The sequence below is a fragment of the Terrapene carolina genome, unplaced genomic scaffold, assembly GCF_002925995.2.
Source record: "Terrapene carolina triunguis isolate 2854851 unplaced genomic scaffold, T_m_triunguis-2.0 Scaffold31681, whole genome shotgun sequence".
Taxonomy (NCBI): domain Eukaryota; kingdom Metazoa; phylum Chordata; order Testudines; family Emydidae; genus Terrapene; species Terrapene triunguis.
Genome location: NW_020696032.1, coordinates 1 through 8,830, shown reverse-complemented (window position 1 = coordinate 8,830; position 8,830 = coordinate 1). Strand labels below are relative to the sequence as shown.

The window sequence follows — 8,830 nt, the reverse complement described above, 5'->3', positions numbered from 1 at the left end:
GTGCAGGTGGTTGGCTCACACTGGGGGTGTCCCCGAGTTGGGGGTCGGGGTGCAGGTGGTTGGCTCACACTGGGGGTGCCCCCAGGTTGGGGGTTGGGTTGTGGGGGTCAGTCTTGCACTGGGGTGTCCCTGGGTCGTGGGGCTGGGGGCTTAGGGTGGGTCCCATCCCCAGTGACTCCCAGCTCCCCAGCCGCGCTGCTGGTAACCCGTCTCCTTTCTTTCCTGTGGGGACAGGCCGCAGCGGCGCTGACAGAAATCCACCGAGCCGGGTACTGCTCCTTCTACGGCGAGTGCGGGCGGAACCCCGAGATCAACGTGAGCCTGCTGTGGTCGCCGGTGCCCTGCCTCTCCAACACACCGGCCCGGCTGCTCAAAAACGCCACCCTCAGCAAGCTGAAGGAGGTGTGCCCCCAGCTGTACATGGGCGAGAACGCCACGTACGCCTGCTGCTCCTACACCCAGCTGGTGGCCCTGCAGCTCAGCCTGGCCATCTCCCAGGCCGTCTTGACCCGCTGCCCCGCCTGCTCCGAGAACTTCGCCAACGTCTACTGCCAGAACATCTGCAGCCCCAACCAGAGCCTCTTCACCAACGTCACCCGCTTCTTCAACCGCACCACCATCCTGGGCAGGCAGGTGGGCGTGCTGGAGTACCAGTGCTTCTACAACCAGAGCTTCGCTGACCAGTCCTACGACTCCTGCAAGGGCGTCCGGATCCCCGCCTCTGGTGGCTACGCCATCTCTGCCATGTGCGGCAAGTACGGTGCCACCCTGTGCACCAGCCAGCGCTGGCTGGACTTCCAGGGGGACAGCAGCAATGGGCTGGCCCCGCTGGATATCGACTTCCAGCTGGTGCCCGCTAATGGTGTCATCGGGGAGGGCATCGTGCCGCTCAACAGCAAGACTTGGAGCTGCGGCGAGGCCGTCAGTGCCGACGGGGAGCCGTGCTCCTGCCTGGACTGTGCCGAATCCTGCCCACAGATCCCCGCCCCCACGCCCCAGCCCCCGCCCTTCAAGGTGGGCAGCCTAGACGGGGTCTTGTTTGTGTGCTGCCTGCTCTTCTGCCTGCTGACCGTGCTCTTCGGGGCCTTCCTGGTGTGGCGCTGCGTCTCCAGATCCAGGCAGGCCAGCGGCGAGGGGCAGCAGCGCCAGAGGGACCGGCTGACACGCTCGGAGAAGCTCAGCCAGGCCACCCACCACGTCCTGGGGGAGATGTTCAGGAGATGGGGCACCATGGTGGCTTCCCACCCAGTCTCGGTCATCTTGGTCTCAGCCGTGGTGGTGGTGGGGCTCTCCTGCGGGATGGTCTTTATCCAGCTCACCACCGACCCCGTGGAACTCTGGTCCTCGCCCGACAGCCAGGCCCGGCAGGAGAAGGACTTCTATGACCAGAACTTCGGGCCCTTCTTCAGGACCAACCAGGTGATCCTCACAGCCAAGGGCCGCCCCAGCTACACCTACGACTCCCTCCTCCTAGGCAGGAAGAACTTCAGTGGGATCCTCTCCATGGCTGTCCTGCTGGACCTGCTGGAGCTGCAGACGCGGCTGCAGGAGATCGAGGTCTGGTCGGAGAAGGACGGCAGGAACGTGACGCTCAAGGACGTCTGCTACGCCCCCCTGAACCCCAACAATGCCAGCGCCACCGACTGCTTCGTCAACAGCCTGGCACAGTACTTCCAGAACAACCGCACCCGCCTGGAGATGACGGCCAGCCAGACGCAGGGGAGCCAGACGGGCATGGTGGACTGGAAAGACCACTTCCTCTACTGCGTCAAGTAAGTGCCAGGCCCCGGTGTGGGAGAACAGGGGGTGTGCACACTTCCCGCACGGCTCTGCCAATGCCCCTCATTCCCGATCTGCAGCCCCCTGCTAGCCCAGCCCTGGGCTCCCCCCACAGCTCTCCCCTTTGGCTCAGGGGGAAGGAGTCAACACAGAAGGTCGTGGTTCCATACCCGCTAATGGTCTGTGGAGACTTGGACTTGACTGATGCCCCTTTATTCCATGTCCCCCCCAACCCCCCATCTGTGGCTTTTTCCTTCCGGAGCAGGACTGATCGCTTTCCACTCTGCGTCTCTCGTGCGTTTCCAAGCCCTCCTCGGTCCGCCCCGTCACCTGTCGGCCTCGGGATTCCGGCCCAGCTCCTGCCTCGGTCCCTGGCTCAGCTGTTCCCTCCACACGTGTTCTACCACCTCTGTTTTCACCCAGCATTTCCTGGCCCATCACTTTCCTTTTCATCCTCCCCCCGGGTTCTGCGTTTGGGAGCTTTGCTGGCCGTCTGCTAGTGTGGATTTGTCCTAGGCAGCTGGGCCCAGCACGTGGCATTTGGTTTGGGTTGCGAATCATGTCTGGCTTCGCTATTCTGGCTTTAATGTCTCCGTCTGGCCGCCTCTTGTGCTTACAGCGCTGCCGAGTTCGGCGAAGTGTCAGACGCCACAGTCATTCCAGTGACAGTTCAGTGTCGGCTCTTCGGTGCCTCTCTCCTTTCCCAGTCCATCCCCGGGAGGAAGCTCCCTGACATCTTAGTGTCACGGATCCCCAGGACCGGGGCTATGGCCCCAGCTGCGGCACAGTCTCTGGGAGGCCCCCTTCAGCGAGCCAGACCCCCGGCGGTCTCTCTGTTCCACCAGGACAAGCCCTGCAGCTTCACCACCTCCTTAGGCCGTCAGCCCCCGAGCTTCCCACCGTGAGCTCCGCTCAGCGAGTCCCACCCAGGCAGCCCCTGAGGGAGACTGGGACGATCTCAGGGAGCAGCACACGCCCCTCCTCCAGCCTCTGCAGGGACACCCAGTCAGCGTGGGCACTCGGCTGGACACAGCACAGGGAGGCCTTGGGTAGCCCAGAGAAAAGAAAGATCCAGCCCTGTCCATCCTGGTTAGCCCAGAGCCCTCAGCCCCGTCCCTCTGACCTCCCTTTGTCCCAGGTCAGGTGCTCCAACTGCTTCCCACAGCCCACTTTGAGCTCCCCGAGCTGCGGTTCAGACCCTGGGAGAGGCGGGCAGTGCTGCTCTCTGGGGCTCCATGCCCAGGCAATCGGATTTGCGTGCTCTTCTCCAGAGCTCCACTGATGTGGGACCGAAGGCCCCAGACAGCTAGGAGCCATTCACACCTGTGTCGTAGCTGTCACGGACTCACAGATCGTGCCCACTCTTGGCCCCGTGCAGTCTGTGTGGGGTGCCCCTGTTAGCGAGACAGCCCTTCGCGGGGGTCCACTCTCTCTCAGGGTCAGGCCCCTCCACCTCCTGGAGCCGCACCTCTCGGAGCCTTAGCACACTTGTTTCTCGCCGTGGGCTCCCTCATGGAGTCCACTCGCTCTGGACCCCCCCCGGGCCTCCACCCCCGAAGGGGTTGATGCCACCCTGTTCTCTAGACCAGAGTGACTCTCAGCCAGCATAAAACAGGAGGGTTTATTGAGGGTTGAACACAGCACAGGAAACTCTCAGGGCCTCAGGCCTGGCCTCCCTCAGCCCAGCACATCCCAGTCTCTCTGCATCCAGGTAGGCCCTGCCTGCTTCCCCTCTCCAGCCCAGAGCCCCACTGCTTCCCAGCTGGGCCTCTGAGATCACTGGCCCCAGGCCCTGCCTCTGTCCATTGTCTTCCCTCCAGGTAAACAGGGTCGTAAACCGGGGCCTCCTCTCCTGCTTCTGTCCTCTGGCTGGAACCGGCTGGTTAGGTCACTGGGTCCTCACTCTGCAGCCCATTGTCCGCCCACTGGCCAGAACCGGCTGCGTCTCCTCAGCTGGGCCTCCGGGTCGCCAGGTCACCGGTCGCTGGGGTATCCATCCTCCAGGCCATCGGCTGGGTCCCCAAGTCCTCTCTCCGGTCCTCTGCAAAACAAACTCCCTCTCCCCTCACCTCGTTAAACCAGTAACCCGCAGGGAAACTGAGTCCCACCCCCTCCGCATGCAAACCATTGAAAACTCCACAGAAAACAAGAAAACCCCTCACTTCGTCACAGTAGCCTGCCAGAGAGCACACAGCCCTTCCTCCCACAGCATACAGGGGAAACTGAGGCACACATATGCTTCATAAAAATACTACCAAAAATTCCCACTTGTCTGACGCTGGGAGTCACCTGGATTGGCTTAGTCAATCCCCTCCCCCATGGGGTCTATACCGGGGGCCATCAGGCTGGCATTTGCTGCCAGGCTGGTCCAGGTGCCGCACCCCTTGCTGTTGTGTTCAGGCACCGAGCAGCAGGTCCTGAGGCTGGCATTGCCGTGGCATCTGGTTTCCATGGGGACATGGTTACTTCCCAAGCCAATAGCCACATCACAAATGCCCGGTGTGGCTGGGCACTGGGGGGGAGAGAGTCCAGCAGTGCCACTGCCTGTTGCCCCCTGGTGCCCACCCAGAGGAAAGGCGTGTAATGGCACCAGGTCCCCACGGAGCATGGCGGTGTTCCAGGGCACTCAAATGAGTCATCTGGGGGAGGGAGCGACGGGGGTGGCCTGGGGCGGGTGGGACTGGTGGTGCACACTGGGTTAGCGCTGGTGGGGGCCACCGGGCTGGCAATGGCAGTGGAGGTAGCTGGACTGATGTTGGGGACGAGGGGGTTAATATGGGTGCACTCTGGCTTTTAAACAGCCCCGGGGACCCCTTCAGCTTGCCAGTCCCCCAGGGGTCCCCCTCTTCCTTCAGGGTGGGCCATGGCATCCCAGCCCTCCTGCGTCGCCACCCGGAGCTCTGCCTGGGAGCACGGCCAAGCCAGCCAGGTGTGCAGGGACCCCAGGCAGCCTGTTCCAGCAGAGCAGGGTTTATTGGTCAGCTGGGCGCAGGCTGGTGTGAGCTCAGCACAGAGACATGGTGCTGGCCAAGCCGGTGCCCCCCAGCCACGCGGCCACGGGCGCCTGCCAGGCTCTGCCTCACCGCCCTGTTGCCTGTCCCCAAAGCCGGCTCTGTATCTCCAGCCCAGGCCCCTTGGGCTTTGTTCTCCAGCTGCCTCTGCTCAGCATCCCTGGTGAGAGCTGGGGGAACCCACCCCTTGCCCCCTCCAGCCCCGGGCCTGTTATGCACGGCTCCCTGCCTGGATTTCCCATAGACCTGGGTCGGCCTCGGCCACTCCCACCTCCCCGGCTCCTGCCCAGCACCAAGGGCAGACTTAACTCTTTCGCCCCCATGGGGTTGCCATGAAAAGTACGGGGGAAACTGAGTCACAGGTAGGCATCACAAAAATACTTCCAAAAATTCCCACTTCCTCACAGGGTGACTCTGGGGGGCTCCCTGCTGGGATGTGTGCTGGGAGGCTCTGGATCTACACTGGGGGGCTCTCCCTGGAGGGCCGTGGGGGACGGGCAGCGGCTCAGCCCTGGGGTGGGGAGCTCCCTGTGGGGCAGTAGCTCTGCCATGCTGGGCGCCCCCTGCAGAAAGGCTGGAGATGGGGGTGGTTAGAGGCTGCCGACCTTCCTCTCCTGCTGCCCCTGCCGTGCCCACCGCCAGCTCCTCCCCTGTCACTGGCTTCCTCCGTCTCTGATCTCCCACCCTTCCGCTTCGCAGTTCCCCTCTCCGCCCTGTGGTCTGCCTCCAGCCCCCCTTCTCCCTGCCGCCACCCTGGGTCCGTCCCTAGGGGGAGCTCCTGGCACAGGCTGCAGCTCGCAGAGCGCTGTGCGTGGGCACAGTGCCGCAGAGCCAATGGGACCGTGGCACCAGGAGGACCAGGGCACGGGGGCCCCGCAGTGTCCCCGGCAGGCATCCCGCCCTCACTCACTCCTTCTGCCTCCCCAGCTCGCCTCTCTCCTTCAAGGACATCACCAACCTGCAGCTGAGCTGCATGGCTGACTATGGCGCGCCCGTCTTCCCCTTCCTGGCCGTGGGTGGCTACACAGGTAAGGGGCACCAGCGCCAGGCGGGTACCCAGCCCTGCGGCTTCGCAGACAGCGACCGCCCTCCTCCTCCACCGGCTCACAGCTCTGTGGGGGAGGAGGGCACAAGGGAAGCATGTGGTGGGTCAGCCTGGCGGGTGTTGGGCACAGCGCCCCAGCAGCCTGGCACCGCGGCCAGGGGCACAGTGATGGAGGGGCTGAAAGATGGATAACGAGGCAGCTCTGGGGATGTTCGCAGGGAGCTTCTCCCCAGCGTGAGGGGCAGCCGGTGCCCAGTGGTATTTGTTGGGCATGTACCACGTGAGCGGTGCCAGCTGGCACGACTGGCAAAGCACAGCGGCTCGCCAGCGCAGGAGAGGCGATGGGCAGGGTGGGGACAGCCAAGCGGGACCTAGTGAGAGAAGACCAGCGGCGGGTGTCTGATGCGCCGAAGAAGGTGTGAGGCAAAGAGAGGAGCAGCAGCGTCCGAGCGGGGCAGGACCAAGCAGTGGCAGTGCCAGCCGCTGAGGGGCCAAGGTCCAGCCAGAGACGGGCTGCAGAAAGAATGGGCAGGAGAGGGCTGAGCCTCGGGGACACCCCGTTCCAGGGCTGGATCATGGGGTAGCTAGTGGTGGGGCTGGCGTGGGGGGCAGCAGGGAGCCATGGAGCTGCTTGCCTGCATCTGGCCTGGTGGACCGAGCGGGGATTGTGCCCGTCCAGCCAGGGTGACTCCAGGTCCGCTCTGGAGCATCGGCCCTGCGGGGCTCCGGGCATCTGGGTGAGAAGCCCCCAGCCCCTGGCACATGACTTAGCTGGTTCAGTCCGGCGGGGGCGCTATGCTCCTGGAGGTGCTGTCTGGAAGAGGAGACAGGAACTGAGGCCCTGGCTGCTTGGGGCCATTTGAGATCCCAGGACCCTGTGCTAAGGATCCTGGCCAGTGCTCCAGGGACTCCAACCTGCCTCCCTGACCTCCCTCCACCCTGTGGCAGTATCAGCTGGGTACAGAACTGTTACTTCCTGTCCTAAATGGTTAGCAGGCGTTGTGGTGCGGGGTTAGCCAGCTACCACGCTGCAGCCCAGAGGTGGTTGCCTGTCAGTGATGCTGGAAGGCTCCATGCCACTCCTGCACTGATCCCAGGGGCTGGTATTCGGGAAGTGGCCCTCGATCCTGAGCTGGAAGGTGCCCAGGTGGGGCAGGGTGGCAAAGTCTGGATATTTACGATCTCCCTTACCAGACCCGCTCCTTTCCTGTGGACCGGTGCTGCCGTGGGTGGGGGCAGGAGGCTGTCTGCCAGGGGCTGGCGGGAGGAGGGGGATGTCTGTGCCTGCTGGCTCTCAGTGCCCTCCCCCCGCCAGGTGAAGATTATTCGGAGGCCCAGGCACTGATCCTCACCTTCTCGCTGAACAACTACCTGCGCAGTGACCCGCGCTACGCCTGGGTGCTGCTGTGGGAGCAGCGCTTCCTGCAGGTGGTGGGGGAATTCCAGCGGGCCCACGCCCACACCTACACCATCGCCTACATGGCCGAGGTACCGGGGGCAGTGCCAGGCCATTGCAGAGACCTGGCTGGAGGCCAGCCCTGCACAATGGGGGCTCAAACAATTCTCTTATGGCTCAGGGCTGTTCAGCCCCCACTGTTCTCTGGAGCTGGGATCCCCAACACTGCACAGCCCAGAGCAGCCCCCAGCTCGGAGTGACTCCCACCATCCTGTTGCCCCCTCTCCTTGCCCCATTAAAGGCCAACGATGAGCCTCTGCTGCTGGCACAGTGGGCAAGCTCTGGTTTGGGGGCATATGCGTGGGAGACGGTGACAGGCACGGGGCATTTCCTGATGCCAGACTGGGGCTGGGAGGAGAGGGGGGACAGCAGGAAGGGATGGGGGAGGGACAGCCGCAGTCAGGGCAGGGGCAAATAGAGGGCACCCCAGGGTGCATGGGGACAGCCCAGCCCTCTAGCCCCATAGGAGGCCCCTGGGCACAGCTCTTGGCTCCAGCGGGCACAGTTCCAGCCAGTGGCAGCGGGAAGCAGGCGCTGACCCTGCCCCATGTGGCACGGCCTGTCTCTAACCCCTGGCTCCCACAGCGCTCCCTGGAGGACGAGATTAACCGCACAACGGCCGAGGACATCCCCATCTTCGCCATCAGCTACCTGGTGATCTTCCTCTACATCGCGCTGGCCCTGGGCGAGTACTCCAGCTGCAGGCGCATCCTGGTACGGGGGCAGCGGGGCTGGCGGGAGGCTATGGGGCTTGCTTTGGGAAGCAGGGGACTGGGGTGGGGCCCTGGCATGAGCCTGTGGTGAGGGCAGTGCCTGTCTGCTGGCCTGTCTCATGCCAGTCTCTAGTAGCCAAGCAGCCTTGTGCCCACCCCTCGCTGGCACCCCCTGGGGCTGAGCAGGCCCTGGAGAGGGGGCTGCCCTCTCCCTGCAGAGTGGGGGGCTGGGGCTGCCTGTTGGGGACCCTCAGTCTCTAGAGCCGGTTGGGTCCTTTGCCCAGCTTGGAACAGACTCAACCAGCCGCCACAGAACGACCAGGGTCCACTGCATGTACCCTGCACCTCTGCAGGGCCCCGGCTCGCCCGCCCCACAGCCCAGCGCGCACAACCCCAGCCCCATAGCCTGCCCTGAGCGCCAGGGGAGAGCACCACCCACTAACCCCGCAACCGGCCCCTGGCACTGCCATGCACAGCCCCAGGCCCATAGCCTGGCCGAGCCCCCCACCCCGCTCCCTGCAACCCCTAGAAGGTCTCTGTAGCATCTCCCCCAGGCTCCACGTCAGTCCCGAGAGGCCCCGCCCCCCACGGGTGCCAGCCGCCTGACCCACCGCGCTGCCCCCTGCAGGTGGACTCCAAGGTGACGCTGGGCCTGGGCGGGATCCTGATGGTGCTGGGCGCCGTGTTCTCCTCCATGGGCTTCTACGCCTACGTGGGGCTGCCCTCCTCCCTCGTCATCATCGAGGTGGTTCCCTTCCTTGTGCTGGCTGTGGGCGCTGACAACATCTTCATCTTCGTGCTGGAATACCAGGTGAGCTGGGGCACC

The 8,830-nt window shown here is 64.4% G+C and overlaps 1 protein-coding gene across 1 annotated transcript; it reads left to right on the top strand.

The window, feature by feature from the left end:
• Positions 1–234: 234 nt before the first annotated feature.
• NPC1L1 (NPC1 like intracellular cholesterol transporter 1) lies at positions 235–8,815 on the top strand (the record flags this gene model as incomplete). The annotated part of the gene is made up of 5 exons (XM_026662985.1): positions 235–1,772; positions 5,718–5,818; positions 7,151–7,323; positions 7,877–8,005; positions 8,633–8,815. Coding segments are annotated over 5 exons (2,124 nt in total), but the record flags the coding sequence as incomplete, so codon positions are not given.
• Positions 8,816–8,830: the final 15 nt, after the last annotated feature.